Genomic DNA, 18,353 nt, shown 5'->3' on the forward strand with positions numbered 1-18,353 from the left:
TCCATGTGTGAGTGTGGAGGCTGCTTGAGGCCTCTCCTCCTCCCGGCTCCTGGCAGCCGCCCACGCATCCTCCTCCCCTGTCCCACCTGCACTGCCGGCTGCACTGTTGCTCGCTCGCACCTCTCCCGGAGCCCCAGCGCTTCTGCTCAACTCTGAGCCCCCAGGATGAAGGGCCCATCCTCTGCGTGGCTTCTGGAGCCTCCCGTGGGGTCCTTCGGACCCTGGGCACGCTCCTGTCACCCTCACTTCACAGATCATGAAACGACTCTGGGCTGAGCTCATCTGCCTTGGCCGCATCACATCAACCCTGAGTGGGAGGCTCCTCAGGGCCAGGGAGGGTACCTAGGCCTTGTCTACCTGCAGGCATTGGGCCAGTGTGGTGCCCTCTCCCCGCCTGTTACTTCCTCTGTAAATAAGTGGTGTGGCCCCTCATGGGGTCAGGCGGGAGAGCAGAGTTTGAAGGGCCCAAGACTCCTCAGGACCCAGCCTGGGCAGTCAGAGATAACCCTCTGTATCTTCAGCCACTCTGAGCCACCTGTAGGGCCCTTCCTCCTCCTCAACCCTTTCAGGTTCTTAAGCCAAGTTGAAACACTGCCTCCTCCTTGAAGGCTCCCTTGCTGCTTCTTAACCTGGAGGGCTGTCCTGCTCTGACTCCCTTTGATGGCACAGAGCATGCTGGCCGGACCTCGAGCTCCTAGGAGGCAGAGCTGGATCAATCAGCCTGCCACTCCCCCCCAGACCAGGCACTCCATGCTGAGTCTCTGAGAGAGCAGAGAGCCAGGGATGCCCATGGGGGTGGGCTCTGCAGGGTCTGAGGAGTTGAGGACAGCCCGGCTCACCCCTCTTCCCCAGCTCCCACTTGTTGAGTCCATGCAGATGCAGAGAGATAGCTCTGATCTGGTCCTCACCTACAGGGTCTCCGGCTGCCACCCCAGTTTAGGACCAGCACCAGGATCCGCAGTGGGCCCCTGGCTGGGCACACCTCATCCCAGCCTCCCCCTACCCCTGTCCCCCATGAGCCTCCTCCTCTTGGGCTTCCAGGCTCTGCTGGTCAGACCTCCCCTCCCTGTCCAGTGGGAATGTGTTTCCCCAGGGAACGCTGCGTCCCCCAGGAGCTCTGTGGCCTGGGATTTGAGGAGTGCCTGGGGTCAACCCCCCAGGCTCACCAGTGCTACTTAACAAATGGGCCCAAGAGAAGGAAGCGCAGCCCCCGGGGGAGCGGCAGAGTCCCTGCCTGTCTGTGCAGGGGCTCACCCCCTTGTCACCAGGGTCTTGGCCATGAGCACACGTCCAGCAGGCCCAGCACAAACTGCAGCCCCATGTGAGCAAGCAGTACTCGGGGGGCACTGATGCCGCGTGGGCCCAGGCTCGGGGCCAGTCCCTGTGGACCTGGGGAGGACACAGCGGGGAGGGGACCTCATTAGAGGCGGTCAGGCAGTGGGACGGTGGCATAAAGACCCGTCCCTTTGAACTCCCTGGGAACTTGCCCTGATGGGGGCCTGGCAGAAGGCAGCAAGAGTCCCTTGTCCAGCTATGGGGGACAATCATGGTGAGCTACATGAAGCAAGGCTCACGCGTGTGCACTAACACACACCCCCTCCAGGACACAGACCCGGAGGCCACTGCACCGCACCCACCCACCCACCACACCCACACTCGCAAGCGCACACACACATGCACACACACGCACTGCCACCCGGGACAGTGCTGCACTCACCACCACTGCCATGATCACTTCTCTGCAGTCTCCAACAGCTCAAACTTCCCCAGTCTCAGCCCTCCAGGCCCGGCAGGCTGCCCCCTACCCACTCCCTGTTGGATAAAGGAGGGAGCCAGGCTCAGAGAAGCTGTGGGTGAAGAGACTTGCCCAAGGCCACTCAGCAGGGCATGGTAAGCCCAGGTCCCCGGGTCCCTCCTCCACCCACATCACCCCACCCCTTCAACGGGGATCCCCTAGGTGTCTCGCCATGCCAGGGGGCAGGGCTGGGAGAGGCATTGCAGTCAGGGTGCTGTGTCCTCAGTGATGAGCCCTGAAGGGCCATGCTAGGTGCCAGCAGCCGCCAGGGAGTAAATTCAATGCAGTTTACCTTCATTAAAAACGGTGCTCTGGGCCAGTGGGAAAACGTGTCCCCCCTGCCCCATCCTCCCCTGCCCCATTGTCCCCCACCCCTGCCCAGGCGATTCTCCTTGTCTACACCTGGTGTGAGCCCAGGGGCTCTGCATGTAGCCGCACAATGCCATTTTCTCCAGGTCTGGCTGCTCCCAGCCTCTGCCAGCATGCGGCTTCTGGCTGGCAGGGTCGGGCCCAGGGCTGACCTCCCCCCAATGCCTCCCTGCCAAGTCTGCCCTTCCAGGCACCTGGGAGTCTGCCCTGTGCCTCCTGCCTGCTCCTGGTCAACGCGGAGCTCTCCAGGGCCAGCTTGGGCCAGGCCAGTGTTAGGGATGGTCAGGGGACCTAAAGAGGACCTCAGCCCACTCAACTCCAGAGGTCACCCGGACTCAGCCACCGGCCTGGTCCTGCCACCTGTGGGGTCCTGGCTTGGGAGAGGGCACCAGGCCGGCTGCGAGTGCCTTGTAGCCTGGCCCGGAGTGAAGAGGGGGCCTGGGGATCAGCCTGGCAGACATCCTTATCAAGCACTGAGGTCCCCAGAGCCCGGTGCCCACCCCAGCCACGGCTCTTTGGGTGGTGTGAGCCCCTCCATTCCCTCATGCCAGGCACACATCTGCCCACAGACGTGGCAGCCACCCCGTGCTTGGCTCTCCCCAGAGCTCTAAGGCCCCTCAGGCAGGGACCCGCCCTGAGCAGCCTGGTCCAGGGACCTCTGGGGCTCCTGATGTGGCCAGTGGGGCAGGAATGGGCTGGCAGCCTGCTGGGCTGGCCCTGAGGGGGCTGGGGTAAGCCAGGCCTCCAACCACAGTGTCCAAAAGGGCGTGGCTGCCTTGGGCCCATCCAGGCCCGAGATCCTGAGGGTGGGGTAGCCCCCGCCCTGGCAGGGCTGGAAGTCCGTCTTCGGACAGAGCCCGTCCTGCCCAGAAGCCCAGCCAAGCCAGCAACAAGGGTGCAGGGACCGAGTGGCCCAGCCCCCTGGGCAGGGTGTCAGGGCCGGAGCCCAGAGGACTGCGGTTCAGGCTTCAGTCCCAGCCGGCGAACCAGAGCTGGGCAGAGCGGCCAGCAAGCGGCAGCCAGGGTGCCCTGGGCACTCGACCCCCAGATGCCCCTGCTGGAGCCGTAAAGGGGAGGCACCCTGAGCCCGGAGGGAGCATGGCCCCGGGGACTGAGCACCCGGCTCAGAGTGGCTCGGCAGAGGTTGGTAGCCTGGGGTTGACCACAGAGGTCTCTGGAGGGCAGACAGGAGCCGCTGCAGGTGGGAGCTTGTAGGAGAGAAGCCCTTGGGTGGCCCTTGGATGGGGTGGGGACCATCGGAGAGAAGGGTGAGGGTCTCTAACCCCAGCCCCAGGCTCCAAGTGGGCTGAGACGCGGGAGGCATGAGCGTGGCCGTGAGGGTTGGCTACTGCCCGTGACGGACTAGGGAGGTCTTGGTGAGAGCCAAGGTGGTGCTTGTGGAGGTGAGATTGGGCGCCAGGCCTGGCCAGGGATGCTGGGAGGGGGCAACACTGGGCCTGGGGCTGTGAGGGTCTCTCAACGAGAACAAGCCCTACCTGGGGAGAAGTGAACAGAGAAAAGAAAGAAAGAGTGAAGGCATGAGAAAGAAATGAGAGAAAGGGAGGGAAAAATGTGGAGAGGGAGGGCGAGAGCAGGGGCTGCCTTGAAGGAGGGAGAGGGGAGCAGAAGCGGGTGCAGGGTGGCGGCAGGAGGGAAAGGGCAGAGGGAGGGGCTGAGTTGCGAATGAAAGCTGCGTGAGGGTCCCAGGCACTGCCCTGTGCAGCCGACCCCAGGCGTGAGAGGAGGGGTCTCTCCCACATGGGCCCCACCTAGCAGGTGCCTGGGGCAGGAGGCTGCAGAGCCACTGTCTCACGCAGCTCCTTGGTGCTGCCAAGACGGGAGGTTGGGAGGAAAACCAAAGAATCAAGAAATGGATGCTGAAGGAACGCAGTGAGGCCAGGCGAGGGCTGGCGAGATTGCCAAGGAGAGGACGGGCGAGGAAAATGGAGCGCCCAACAGAGGAGGGGATACGGGGGAGGGCTGGCTTTCCCTGGGACTGAGGAATGAATTTCTGCGCCCGGACTTGGACCCCCTGGGTCAGGACCCTGCCCTCCACTCACATTCAGGGGCAGCACCTCTTCTGGCCTCTGTCCCTGCCTGGTCTTCCCCACACCCAGTTCTTGGGGGTTGAGGGGTTGGAGCCCCAGCCATGTCATCGGCTCCCTAGGACCCCTGCCTGAGATGCGCACCTCCGAGCCTCCGTGTGTGCGTCTGTAATGGGGATGCTGAGACTGCGGCCCTGGCAACTGTAGTGAGGACGGAGGTGCTGGCTGCCCTGGTGCTCGCTGTGCCTCTTTAAACGGGGATGTCTGGACCTCAGGCGCAGAGGACCAGGGCAGGTCCACTTGACCTCAGCCACCAGGACATCCCAAGGCCATGTGAGTCTCCCATGGCCCACTGAAGATGGTCCTTCATACCCCATTTTGCAGATAGGAAAGCTGAGGCTCAGGGAGCCTCCAAAGCTTACCCCTGTCCTGGGAGTTGGCAGGGAGCATCCACAGCACCAGGACACACACACCAGGAAGTCTCCTGGGGAAGGAGGGCCAGCCCAGGGGCAGACTCTTTTCTGCGCTGTGATGTCTCCTCTGCACCCCAGGGGTGATGAGTCTGGGAGGGGCTGGTCACCCATGAAAGCTTCGGAGAGGGGCTGGTGGCCAGGCTGGGCACCCCAGACCTCCACACGCAGACGTGGCATGGGGGCGTCAGGCAGAGAGCTTGGTGGCTGGGTGCTATGGTAGGAAGATACCGGTGCTGTGAGAGTGAGACAGGTGGTTGAATGCCAGGCTGGCTTGGCCATTCTCTGTGGGTGTCGGCTGTGGCTCCCGCCCAGGTGGGCACCACGTGTGAATAATATATGAAGCCTCTGGTTGCATGGAGGATGGGAGCGCTTTGGGCAGCATCTGTGGGCAGAGCCTTCAGGGATGTGAGGTGCATCTGGGCACGACTAGCTGGGAAGGAAAGAGGATGGCAGAGCCTCAAACCGATGCCAGGGACTGGTCGCGTGTCCCGGAACGTGCCGAAAACCTGCCTCGTGAGCATGGCAAGAGCTCTGCCAGGGCAGTACCAGCTGGCCCAGGAGCCGCAGCGCTCCCGAGGGCCATCCAGCGAAGGTGTGAGGCGTAGCCGGGCTGTCGGTGAGACCTGTGGGCATCAGGGCTCCTTGTTCCCCTCCTGCGGGAAGCAGGCACCGAGCGGGGCTGCAGGTAGATGCCTGTTAGGGTGAGCTGCGGTGGAGGACACTGATCGCCGGGTGCAGACGAGGGCCCCAGGAAGGTCCTCCAGGTCACCTCACTAGTGGCACGGGCCCGGCAGCATTGTGGTCAGTGGCACGGAGGAGGACAGAAAGCCATGTGCACAGCACGCAGAGCAGGAGGAGGGGGAAGAAAGAGCAGGCGCGGGGCAAGTGGAGCCGCAGCCATGCTGGGATGCAGCAGGCAGGGCCACCCACGAACAGGGCGGGGCCCTAACCTCCGACCCAGGCCGGTTGCAGCAGATGGGGCAGAGATGTGAAACAGCTGCAGAGCGGGACGAGGGTGCTGCCGGCACAAGGCTGACCACGGAGCACATCAAAAGAGGTAGGGCACCCAGTGCAAGGGAGGTGATGGGCTGGTCAGCGGGACATCAAGGCGGTTCTGGACCCTGCTCTGAGGACAGTCCCTGATCCAGCCTCTGAGGACTAATGGGAAGCCAGGGGTAGAGGGGTTGGGGGAAACAAGGCTCCACTGTCCAGTCTTAGCAGGGGGCTAGAGTTTGGGGCTCTGTGGAGGCCACACCATGAGGTTTCCAGGGTCATAGATGCCCTGAGGTCAACACTGTCTGCCAGTGCGTGGGCACCCCTCCTGCTGGGTGTCTGGGTAGAGTTGGGATCACTGGCTGGCTGGCGTAGACAGCCTTTGGAACTGGGTGTGTGTGGTGGGCAGGCGCCTGGACTGCAGATGTCCCCCGGCCACAGCTTGGTACACGTTGGTCTGTCCGGCTGGCGTCCGGGCCCTTTGTGACTGGGTGGTATGTGGCAGGCCCAGGCCTGGGCCTGGCGAGTAAACACCTGGGCTGGCAACTGGTAGAGTTGGGGGTCGTCCGGCTGCTGTGGGCAGCCTTTCGACTGGGTGTGTGGTGGCCGGGGACAGGCCCTGGGCTGGCCAGTAACTCCCGGTCCACAGCTGGTAGATTTGGGGTCTGTCGCGGGCCTGCTGTCGGGCACGCATTTCGGACTGAGGTGTGTGTGCGGAGGAAGGCCTGGGCTGCAGAGTCACCCCGGGCCCGCAGCTGGTTAGAGTTGGGGGTCTGTCCGGCTGGCATGGGCCAGGCCTTGTCCGGACTGGTGTGTGTCGGCCAGGCAGACCTGTGGCTGCAGAGTCACCCTGGGGCCACTGGGTAGGCAGTTGGGGTCTGTCTGGCTGAAGTGGGGCAACCTTTGGGACCGGGTGTGTGTGGGGCGGGGCAGGCCTGGACTGCAGTCAGCCGCCGGCCCGCACTGGTAGAGTTGGGTTGTGTCCCGGCGGCGAGAACAACTTTGGGACTAGCGTGTGCGTGGCGGGCAGGCCTGGACTGCAGTCCCACCCCGCCCGCACTCATAGCCGTAGTCCATGGCATCACCACGTCTGGGGTGAAGTTGAGGCAGGAGCCCTCGGGCCCCTCAATGTAGCACATGGGTAGGTCAATGAAGCCAGGGGACTTCAGCATCGGGAGGAGGTGACCATCGCCTCCGCAAGTTGGATAGCAAGTCCCGCAGCCGGCCGGGGGTGAGGGGAGCAGAGGAAGCAGGTTTGGATTGGGTGGAGGTAGGGACCCCAGAGGAACAGAGCCCCCTCCCTGTGTGCCTTCTCCCCCAGAGGATAGAGGGCAGGGAGAAGGTGGAGGCAGTGAGAGGTGACGCAGGGAGAGGGTGAAAGGCAGGGAGAGGTGGAGGCCAAGGGAGGTGGAGGCAGGGAGAACGGTAGAGGCAGGGAGAGGTGGAGGCAGTGAGAGGTAGAGGCCAGGGAGATCCGGTGAAGGCAGGGAGAGGATGGAGGCAGGGGGAAGGTGGAGGCAGGGGAGGTAGGGGGCAGGGAGAGGTAGAGGCAGGGAGAGGTTGGAGGCAGGGGGGTGGAGAGAGGGAGGGTTGGAGGGCAGGGGTAAAGGGTGGAGGCAGGGAAGGGGGAGGTGGAGGCAGGGGAAGTGGAGGCAAGGGGGAGTTGGAGGCAGAGGACAGAGACACAGACAAGCCTCAGGTCATCAGGAGTTGGGGACTGGCATCTGAGATTCGGGGAGGATGGGGAGAGGGGAGGGCTGTGCGGGTTGGGAGCGGCTCTGTCTCCCCTTGGCTGTGCCTCCCTGGGGAGTCCTAGACCAACGCACGGCCACAGCACCCCTTCCTCCCTGCCAGGACCCTGCCCACTGTGGCGACTCCCAGGCTCAGAGCAGGCACAGGAACCCCTCCTTTGAAAGACTTCCTGCCAGCTCCCCTCTGTGGCTCCTGATCCACACCGTGGGTCAGCGCTGGTTTCTTGGCAACTGCTAAGATCTGTAAGGGCAGGGAAGAGAGCTAACTCCTCTGTCTTTGGGTCCCTAGCACCTGACAAAATAAACTGCTGGCTAAGGAAAGACGGAGGGAGGGAGGGAGGGAGGGAGAGAGGAAGGAGGGGAGGAAAGGCGGGAAGGATAGAGGGAGGAGGGAAGAGGGAGGAGGGAGGATGGAGAAGGGAGGAAGGGAAGGAGGGAAGGAGAAGGAGAAGAATGGAGGGAGGAGGGAGGAGGAAGGAACTGGACCGAGGCTATGGCTATGGAAGAATCGAATCGTGCCCTGGGCCATCCCAGGCAGGCTGAGAAGAAAAAGCCGGAACCAAGCCTGGGCTAGCCGGGTGGTTGTGGGGCAGGAAGTAGCCATCAGGGTGGCAGCCGGAAGAGCAGGGAGCCCCGCAGAGCAGGGAGGCTGGGGACGGTAGGGACAGTGTCGGGGTGAGGTCTGTTCTCCCCATGCCTCTTCCTAGGGACGAGACCTCAGGCTCCACTCCCCAGCTGTGAAATGGGTGAGAACGGCGTGTGACTGAGGCTCGGGTTGTTCAGGGCGGGGTGGGGCTCTGAACCCAGCAGGCCTGGCACCCAGGCCAGGGCTCCAGGGGAGGCCAGGTGGGGTGAAGGCCAAGAAGGGGCCGGGGCTGGGCAGGAAGGGTGCCTGGTGACCAGAGCACTTTGCCTGAGCCAGCGTGGGAGGGAGGTGGGCTGGATGAGTCAGGGAGGCGCCAGGAGGGGCCTTGTCAGAGGCGACCCCCTCTGTCAGCCCCCAGGCCACTGAGCCCTGGGTACCGAGAGCCGGCAGGGGAGGCTGCAGACAGAGGAGTGGAGGCTCCTTGGTTCTGGGGGCTCTGAGTAGAAGCACCTAGGGGGTCCCTCACGAGGCCCCCCAAATGCTGCCCCATGGTGAGAGACCAAGGAGAGGCCCTGCAGGGACCCCCCAGGTTACAAAGCGCTGAAACTGTGAGAAGGCAACCCTGCCGGCTGGGGCTGGGCTTTCCGCCTCACCAAGCCTTTTCCCACCGAAAGGGCCCAGAGAGGGGCAGCTGCCCCCCCAGGGGCACAGCGCCTCCTCCCTGTGTGATGGGGTGGGGCCCACAGTCTCCTTTCTCGCGGCCTCCCCGAGCTGACCCTGGGTCCAGCTTGGCCATGAGGGCTTCGGCATGTAAAGCCCATGGGAGGCAGAGCCTCCCGCCCCCACCAGTTTCCGGCTCTCTGTGTCGCCCCCAACACTGGGCTGGTGCCATGGAGGGAGGCTCCGCCCTCCCCCACATCAACCCGCCAGGGAGCTCCATCTTCCCAGGGCTGTGAGGGAAGCCGGCTCTGCAGGCCAGTGTCCAAGTCCAGCCGTCGCCTCCTCCAGGGAGCCTTCCAGACCCCATCTGTGTGGCAGAGGCCCAGAAGGACCTAGGCGTGGGGATCCTAGCGGGAGGCGGAGGACCCGGCACGTGCAGAGAGGGTCCGAGTGCTTCCTCCTGAGTGGGGGTCACCCATCTGGCTCCAGCCGCACAGAGCTACTCCCTCTAAGCTCTCCGGCTCTCTGCCTTCCTGCATTAGCTCTTGCCCGCACCTGGCCCGGCAAACCCCAGCTCATCTTTCAGACCCAAGTTCAAGGCCTCCTCCTGCTCCAGGCGGCTCATCACCTGGCCTCCCCAGGCAGAGAGGTGAGGGTTCTGATCGCTGGGGCATCTCCCTTGCCCCCTGGCCCAGGACTACAAGGAAAGGGGTTGACTCCCTCCCTCCCCTCCATGCCCAGCAGGGTGCAGACACAACTGGGAAGGTGCTGGAGGCCCAGGGGTCAGGCTGGACCAGCGCCAGGCATTGGGGGGCAGGTTCCTGTCTCTACACCCCAGCCCCAGGCGGATGGTGTGTGCCCCTCCCACTGCCCCACCTGTCACCCACCTGCTGGCCCCGGGCTGTCTCTGCTCCTGGCTCCCCTCCCAGCTTCGTCCCCAGCTGCCTCTCCAGGGAGGGGTGACAGCTGGCCCGTGCCACACCCTTGTGCCCCTCCCTGGACTGCCCCCTCCCTGGGGCGGGACCCCTGCGTGTGGTACAACCAAGGGGCCTGCTGATGGGGGCTCATGTGAGCAGTGCCCCAGAGCTGTGGGTGTGGGTGCTGCCAGCTGCCACCGCCTTTCCCCTGGCTTCCCAGATAGACCCAGACCCACAGTCCGAAGCTGTGTCATGAATGCTGTGGTGGGTGCCTGGTGGGGTCGGGGTTGCTGTCCCACGACCCTCTGGAAGCCGCAGCCATGAAGGGCCCCTGTGGGCACCTTTTCCCGGCACACTGTGCTGTGTTTCTCCACTCTTGGGCTCTGCAGTGACTTGAGGGGGCAAATCTATGACCACAGGGGAGGCTGGGCTCATGAGGGGACCAGAGACCTCAGTGCTGTGCAGGGAGCCCTGAGCCACCCTGGTTGGAGGCCCAGCCCTGCTCTCCAGGCCTCCTGCCAGCTCCCTGTGGTGTCCAGGGGACCTGTGGTCTGGCCCGGAGGAGGAGTTCCCCCTCCTCTCGACATCCTGCCTGCAGCCCCTGCTCTTCACCAGAACCTCCTCACTCCCCAGGACCCCAGAGAGGACCCTCTCCAGCCGACCACTGGGCTCAGGACAGCCGGGTGGGGCGGCCACAGGAGCTGCCTGCAGGGGGCAGAGTCGGGACAGGGACCGAGCCGGACACTCATTATGGAAGTGTCTGCAGGGGGACGTTGGAGGTGGGCAGCTGGGAGTGCTGAACTGAGGACGAACATTGTCAGGCCCTCGGTGGAGACTGGGAGGTAGAAGTGGGGGGGTCTGTGGAGGAAGGAGAAGAAGGGCCAGCGTCGCGAGTCGGGGGGTGGTCGGCAGTGGATGAGGCCGGCAGAAGCAGACCTGAGCTTGGGGAGTCCCACTCAGAACAAGGCATCCGTCAGGGTTCTGTGCATTCTGGTGTCCCTGGCTGGCGGCCAAGCCCCGAAGTGGAGCCTGGGACTGTGAGGGTGTGGGGGTGTGCCGGGGTGGGAGGTGGATGGAGCCCCCCCTCCACTGCCTGGCCCCTTGGGCTGAACCTTGGGCTTCGGAGCCAGAACAGACACAGGAAATCGCCTAATTGCATTTGCGCAGGAACACCAAATCCCTCGCAGCTGCACGGGGCTGAGCCAGGGCCACGGGCGGGGTCGGCCATCCGAGAGTCCTGACAGCTCTGCTGTGCATGCCAAGGGGCCTGGGCCGTTGGCCGGGGGGTGCCTTTCCCAGGCCAGAGGCCCCCACCCCACCCCAGGAGAGCTGCCCCCCTTTCAGTTCCCAGAACAGAGCCCAGCTGTGGAATAGTGAGGGGGTGAGGTCATGGGGAGGGGGCCCGCATGACTCATATCCTGGGGTAGGGGAAAGGGAGGAGACGGGGAAGGGGCCCAGAGGCCTCCACGTCCTCAGTCTGCTGGGTCAGAGGCCAGGGGCTGGCGGGGCTTCTCCCCAGCCTTGGGTTTTAGGGGAGACACCAGGAGATGCTTACTCTGGACCCCTGCTCTGTCCTCCAGGCCTCTAGCCAGGGAGAGCTCAGTCGGGGTGATCCTTGAGGGGCCCCAGCTCTGCAGGGAAGATGTTCCCAGAGCACACACCTGGGCCTCGTGCCAGGGCCGCACTGCCGTTGTCAGGGCAATGGCAAGGCAAACAGTCAATGTTTGCCTCACTAAACAGCCTCACGAAAGTGAACCTGCGGCACCCGGAAGGGATCCCTGGAGGGGGACGTGGTCCCCGTGTTCCCAAGCCTGTCTGCACACACATGAATGTCAAGGGTTCCTGTGTGTGAGCACCAGCGTACTTGTATGTGCCTATGGGGTGCGGGCGTGCGTGTCTGTGTGGCTGGAGTGTGGGCTCATGAAGAACATGTGTGAGTCGGGTGTGCACCTGCGTGTGCCCCGGGCCTGGGGAGCCCGCGCACGGCTGCACTCCATGTGTTGGGCATGAGCTGTGAGCAGAGCCAGGGCCTTTGTGGGGCTGCTGGGGCCCGGACTCCTTGCCCATAGGGTGGACCCAAGGAAACGTGTGCACACGAGTATCTGGGGTCTCTGCACCAGTGTGGGCTTTTAAGCCCTCCTCTCCCCTACGGCTTGGTGGAGGGGGTCTGTGGAGCTGGAGTGAGGGCCCTGGACCCATCGGAAGCCCAGGTCCAAGGAGGAGCCGAGGCTCCATCTCATGCCCCAGGCCCAGGGGCACACACCCCAGCTGAGCCGTTGCTCACATGGAGGGGCTGGGACATGGGAACACAGAGAGCAACATGGCCAGGCTTCCCCTCCATGGAACCCCTCCACCTCCTCAACACTCTGCCCCAGCTCTGCACCACCCTCCGTTTGGAGGGGCTGGGGCGTGAGTGAGCATGAGGGCCCCTGCGCCCCAGGCTCTGCCTCCCCAGGTGGAACGAGGCCCAGCAGCCCCCAGCCATGCGGAGGCCGGCAGAAGCGGGAAGCTGGGCCTCATCTGCCCGGATGATGGGAGCCAGGTGTGGGGAATTAAGTGGCTTCCTCGGGGGCCGGGAGTTGAAGGCATTTCTGAGGAGCAGGACAGGCAGGCGGATTCGGGGGCGTGGGGGGCGGGGTGCACAGGCGGCTGGGTTTGCGTGGCTGGAGTCCCCTGTGGCTTCGGTGGGGGGAGTGGGCCTTGAACTCGGGCCTGTGGAAGGGCCTGGCTTTTGTCTGAGAGGCTTAGGGGAGACCTAGGAGAGATTAGATCATGCGCTGGCAGGGCTGTCTGGCCAGGGGACTGGGGCCTGGTGGGGATCAGGCTGCAGGGTCAGGCAGCGGACACTGGCCGGGAGGAACTGAGACCCCAGCGGGAAGACCCCAGCCCTGCTCCCTGTTCTGGCCTGGGCTCCCTCCCTGGGTCTGGGATAATAAGCCCTGGAGGAGTATGGAGACCCTGGACCCCCGACTCAGGCTCTAGGAGGGCGATGGGAGGCAGGGCCATGACAGCTGAGGCCGAGGTGTCTGCAGGACCTGGATCATCTGAGAGCTGCCGGGCCGGGGCTCTGATAACCAGGTCCAGGCCAGCCTGTGTCTACCTCTGTCCCCGAGTGGGGCATGTGGGACCCCGAGAAGCCATGGTTTCAGTCTCTGAGAGCAGAAGCACTCCCTTACCTCAGTTTCACCATTTTTGAAATGGCTCAAATGACCGGGCGCGGTGGCCCATCCCTGTAATTCCAGCACTTTGGGAGGCCGAGGTGGGCAGATAACCAAAGGTCGGGAGTTCGGGACCAGCCTAACTAACATGGAGAAACCCGGTCCCTACTAAAAAATACAAAACTAGCCGGGTGTGGTGGCGCGTGCCTGTCGTCCCAGCTGCTCAGGAGGCTGAGGCAGGAGAATGGCGTGAACCCGGGAGGCGGAGGTTGCCGTGAGCCGAGATCGCACCACTGCACTCCAGCCTGGGCCACAGAGCGAGACTCTGAAACAAACAAGCAAACAAAAGAAACAGCGCAGGGGGCTCCGCAGGGGGCTCCGCAGGGGTTCCGCAGGGGCTCCGCGGAGGGTTCCGCAGAGGGCTCCGCAGAAGGCTCCGCAGGGGCTCCGCAGGGGCTCCGCAGAGGGTTCCGAAATAAGGACGGGGTGGGGTTGGGTGAGCCGGCCCTGTAAGGTGCCCCCAGCTATGGGGTTAGGCCCAGGCAGGAGCCCACCCGTCTGCTGGGCTTCTGTGAGCAGGCGTGGTGGTGGGACAGGAGGTGTCCTGCCTGGACATGTGCAGAGCCTCCTTTCCTCAGCCTTGGACCTCATGTGGGGCCCCCTTTCCCCAACATACCCTGCCTTTGGGGTGCAGGAGGGAGCACCCGCAGGTAGGGTGGAGGTGCCGCCTGGCGGCGCACGGTGGCCAGTCTCCCTGGACTCCAGTATCTTCTTCCTGGGCCCTCCAGGGTCGCCTGGGTCTAGGTCCTGGCTCTCCCTAGGGAGGGAGGTGTGCTGGGAGAGGAGGACAGAGGGTCTTTCATGCCCTTGAGTGTCTTCAGGCTTGAACGGGCCTTGGAGTCCCACCTTCATCCCCACAGGGCACAGGGGTGCCCAGATCCTCACAAGGCCCCGGGACCCTCGCCTGGGTCAGAGGGCACCTCATGACCACGCGGGCAGCCTCTATTTAAAGATGGACAAGGTGAGGCCTGAGGGCCAGCCTGGGACTGCCCTCGTGGACCAGGGCTGCCCACACCGTGTGGCCCAGGAAGGCCTGCATAGACGGGAGGAGTGGGTGCAAAACAGCGCCTGTCTTGGCTGTGGCGTGACTGTCCCTCTGTGTCCCCCACCAGGCCTACTGCTCAGTGCAGCGTGGAAGACGAGGAGGAGGCCACCCGTGACCCATGCCGGCATGAGAGAGACAGGCAGCTTCAGGCCCAGGATGTGGACGGAGGCGGCCATGTCCCTGAGCGGCCGGAGCACGAGATGCTGTGAGCAGCCCCCACCGCGTGCCTGGCCTCTGACCCCTGCCCATGCACCCTGGGGCCTGAGCAGAGGGGGAGGTCCAGGGCCTGGGCTTGGGGTCCCAGTGCAGCACGAGAGCGAGGAAGACCCCAGAAACAGGCACGGGAGGGGCGAGTGATCCTGGGGTGAGGGGGCCGCAGCCCTGGGTGAGGGGGCCGCAGCCCTGGGTGAGGGTCTGCCAATGCCTGGCTGCCTCCTGGGCGTTGACCCAGGCTCTGTGCCTGTGCGCTGGCCCTTGCTTGTACTGCCTCTGACCCCAGCCACGCAGCCAGCCCCTGGGCCCCCCACCAGACTCCCCCGCCAGTGACTCACAGAGCCACGTCCAACTTGGCGGCCAGGCTGGCTTGCTTCCTCCTTGGGCCCAGGAGGCCTCCGCGGCTGGGCTGGGCTGTTTTTCCAATAATGCTCCCCTTCCTCCTGGCCTCTTTTGTTCCATTTTCTCCGAGTCAGCAGCCTTGGGCAGAGTGGGGTTCAGCGGTCACCATGGTCAGGCCCTTGGCCACCCCCGCCAAGAACCGTAGCTCTCCAGGAGCTCACCCTGCCACATAGGAGCTTAGGAGGAGCCTGGGGACCAGGGCAGCCCTTGGGGAGCCCCAAGATGATGGGGGAGGCATAGCCCTGCCCTACGGAGCCCCAGACTGATGGGGGAGGCCCAGCCCTGCCCTCAGGGAGCCCTACACTGATGAAAGGGGCACAGCCTTACCCTCAGGGAACCCCAAACTGATGGGAGAGGCATAGTCCTGCCCTCAGGTAGCCCCAGACTCATAGAGGAGGCACAACCCTGCCGAGCCTCAAGGACTCCTGAACTGATGGAGGAAGCACAGTTGTCAGGCTGCCCCAGACTGATGGGGGAGGCACAGCCCTACCCTCAGGGATTCTCTAACCACAGGAGACACAGCCCAGAGCCAGCTCTGTGGCAGACAGGGTCTCCCACACTCAGAGCCCAGGGCCTGAGCAGGTGCCGTGAGGTGAGTGTGGGCCCCCAGCAGAGAAGGCAGCAGCCGCCCAGTCCTAAGCTCCCCCCTGCTACCCTCAGCCTCAGCCTGAAGCCCTCGGAGGCCCCTGAACTGGATGAGGACGAGGGCTTTGGCGACTGGTCCCAGAGGCCAGAGCAGCGGCAGGAGCACGAGGGGGTCCAGGGCGCCTCGGACAGCAGAGAACCCCCCCGGTGCAGGAGTCCTGAGGGGGAGCAAGAGGACAAGTGAGTGAAGGCCTCGAGGGCGGGCGCTGGGCAGAGCGGGGCTCCCGCCGGGCCTCGAGGGCGGGCGCTGGGCAGAGTGGGGCTCCCTCCAGGCCTCAAGGGCAGGCACTGGGCAGAGCGGGGCTCCTTCTGGGCCTCGAGGACGGGCGCTGGGCAGAGCAGGGCACAGCAGGCTCCCTTCAGGCCCTCAACCTGCGCCTGAGCAGCCACCCCATCCTCCCCTTTCCAAGCCGCCCCTGAGACGCCCCCATGGCCAGGAAAGGGGGAGAAAGGAGGGGAGGGAGGAAGAGGGCGAGACAGCATGGTGGCCGGCAAGGGGCCGTGAGGAAACCTCATTCTGGGGCTCTCCAGGGCCCCTGGGCCCCATCCAGGCAGCTGCGGGGCCAGGCCGAGTGCTGCCACATCAGCACACAGCTGCGGCCGCTTCCGTAATGGAGGCTGAGAGCCGCCGCCGCCCCTTCCTCCCTCGGGGCTGGCTGATCTCCATTCCCACGGAGGGGAGCAGGTATTTCCAGATGTGCATGCCGGAGAGTGGGGTGGGAGGACACACTTTCCAGATGTGTGGATGTGTGTGCCGGTCTCAACCCCAGCAGGCCCAACAGGGGCTGCTCCCAAGCCCCACCTCACTACCCCTGCCCAGCCTGCTCAGGGTCCTTGCTGCTCTCAGATACTTGTGGCCACAATGGGGCCAGCCCCACCCTCCCTGCGGGGCCCGGGCCATCTGGGACCCCAGCCCTGCTCAGGACCCCCTTGCCTTGAGTGGGACCAGAGCCCGTGGCTGGGCTGACAGTTCTCCCTGGTCGGGTCCTTCCTGCCCCCTCTGAGGCCCTAAACCAGCCTGGAGCTCTCGGGACCAGGGTCGCTGAGCGACGCTTCCTTGTCCTCCTATAACCAGGGCACCGGTCGTGGTCTGGCACAGTGCTCGCCGCCCCCTCCCCAGGCCTCAGTCTCCCCCTACACGCTTGGGAGTCAGCGGCCCTGCATTTCTGAGACGGGGCAGCGCCCTTCTCCCTGGCCTCAGGCCTAGGCGGGCAAGGCTGCTCCCAACAGCAGGGGGCGCTTTGGCTCTTCCGTGAAGCCCAGCTCCAGAAGCCACCCTACCCCCTGCACCTGCCAGGCTGCACAGACTTGCTGCTGAACGGCCGCTCTGTGTGGCTGCTGCTGGCTCAGACCCCTGCCCACCTTGGGCGGGTGGGTCTGGGTCTTGGCTGGCACGCACACCCAGGGGCCTGAAATCATGGAAAATTCGAGAATTTCCCATCTTCTCCTCCAGGTTCAGTCCTGCTCAAATGCAGAGCCGCTGGAAGCTGCCAGCTGGCTGGCCTCCCCTCCCCCACAGCCGGCAGCCCCTTGGCCCTGCTACGCAGTGACCTGGCCCCTACCCCTGCCTAGCCCTCCAAATGACCCAGCCTCCAGTCCCCCAAACACCCAAGGGCCCCCACAGGGAGCAGAGCAGGAGTGGTGGTCCCGGCAGCCTGGCCCCCCGGGGACCTCACCAGACCAACTAGGTGGGTGAGCAGCTGCCAAGCTGAGGCCCAGCCAGAAAGCTGGGGTTGAACCCAGCCTCAGTGCCTGGGGGACCCTCAGTCTGTAGAGCCCCGCCTGACACAGGGGCCCAAGTAGAACGCGCTGGCTCTGAGGCTGCTGGACCTTCTTTCCCAATGGGCTTGGGCCTCAGATCCCTTGGCACTCGATTAGCCTGACTACCTTCATTTTACAGATGGGGAAACTGAGGCTTGGAAAAAGGAAGGGGTCAACCAAGCAATCCAATGGCCCTAGAACGGCTTTGCCTCCCTTTCCACCCACAGGCCCGGCCTGCATGCCTGCGAAAAGGAGGACGGTGACGAAGTCCACCTGGAGGAGTTGAGTCTGAGCAAGGAGGGGCCAGACCCAGAGGACACTGTCCAGGACAACCTGGGGGCCCCAGGGGCTGAGGAGGAACAGGAGGAGGTGATGGCTCCACCTCAGAGGGTCTGACTGCACCCCCACCCCAGGGATGAGCCTGCCTTTGCTGTCTGCACCACTCTGTGGGCCCTGTGGGTCTAGCCCAAAGTGGGTCAGCAGCCCACACCCCTAGACCTTGCAGCCCCTTCTGGGCCCACATTCTCAGAGAGGGTGAGGCTCGGTGATCCTCTTGCAAGATCCGGAGACATTTCCCCAGATTCCTCAGTCCCTCCCCACCAGCTCTAGAACGGGAGCATGTCAGGGCCACAGAGAGCCTGGGGCTCATGGAGGAACAGCATTTGTTTCCACAGGTGCTGGGCAGGGCAGGAGGGAGACCAGCAGAGGGTCACCTGGGTTGTCTGTTTTGTTTTGTTTCTTTTCTAGCACCAGAAATGTCAGCAGCCCAGGACACCCAGCCCCTTGATCTTGGAGAGGACCATTGAACACAGCTCACCTCCCCTGAGCCCCACCACTAAAGTAGGTCAAGCTGCAAAGCCTGCCATCTTTTCCCCTCTCCTGGACTCATACCCAAAAGGCCAGTCCCACATGCCAGCCACAGGAAGACCAGGCCCAGGCTCGGCTTTTGTCTGCTATCCCCCCCATTGCCTGATGCTCAGCAAACCCCCGTGATATAAGGGTTGGGGGTTGGATTAGTGGATGGAGTAGTTGTGGGGATGGAGGGTGGGCTTTCCCTCAGCTGCTGCAGGCCTGTGTCTCTCTCCACCCTCTGCAGCTCATCGACAGGACCGAGTCCCTGAACCGCTCCATAGAGAAGAGGTCTGTCTGTCTATCTGTCTGCTTTCTGGGCTCAGATCTTAGGTTTCCCCAAGAGGGGGTTGAAGGGAGTCACAGGGTGGAGATCTGGAAACCGAGGGGCGCCCTGGGAGAGGCTTGGGCAGGTTGGGAGAAGCCTTGTGGGAGACATGGGGCCTGACACATCTTCTACCCTCCAGTAACAGTGTGAAGAAGTCCCAGCCAGACTTGCCCATCTCCAAGATTGACCAGCGGCTGGAACAATACACCCAGGCCATCGAGGTATGATCTGGCTCCCGTCTGCTGCCAGGTCCCTCCTCCATCCTGGCACCATTCCTTCATTCAACCAACACCCTTCCATCCA

General features: G+C 64.1%; 1 protein-coding gene across 7 annotated transcripts in view; it reads left to right on the forward strand.

Moving 5' to 3' along the window:
* LSP1 (lymphocyte specific protein 1) overlaps positions 1-18,353 on the forward strand; it is a 40,281-nt gene that overhangs the window by 13,923 nt on the left and 8,005 nt on the right. For 3 of the 7 annotated variants that reach the window (XM_017874704.1, XM_017874709.1, XM_017874708.1), the window contains exons 2-7: positions 13,920-14,057; positions 15,128-15,292; positions 17,101-17,242; positions 17,621-17,713; positions 17,970-18,013; positions 18,190-18,271. In XM_017874704.1, coding sequence (XP_017730193.1) covers positions 13,920-14,057; positions 15,128-15,292; positions 17,101-17,242; positions 17,621-17,713; positions 17,970-18,013; positions 18,190-18,271 — 664 coding nt within the window. Of the gene's footprint in view, positions 1-2,939; positions 3,308-3,837; positions 5,740-9,251; positions 9,322-13,919; positions 14,058-15,127; positions 15,293-17,100; positions 17,243-17,620; positions 17,714-17,969; positions 18,014-18,189; positions 18,272-18,353 lie in introns of those variants that run through there. The other 4 variants (XM_017874706.1, XM_017874707.1, XM_017874710.1 and 1 more) reach the window with 4 other exon arrangements.

This window comes from Rhinopithecus bieti, unplaced genomic scaffold (assembly GCF_001698545.2).
Source record: "Rhinopithecus bieti isolate Rb0 unplaced genomic scaffold, ASM169854v2 scaffold_9449, whole genome shotgun sequence".
In the NCBI taxonomy this organism is placed as follows: Eukaryota; Metazoa; Chordata; class Mammalia; order Primates; family Cercopithecidae; genus Rhinopithecus; species Rhinopithecus bieti.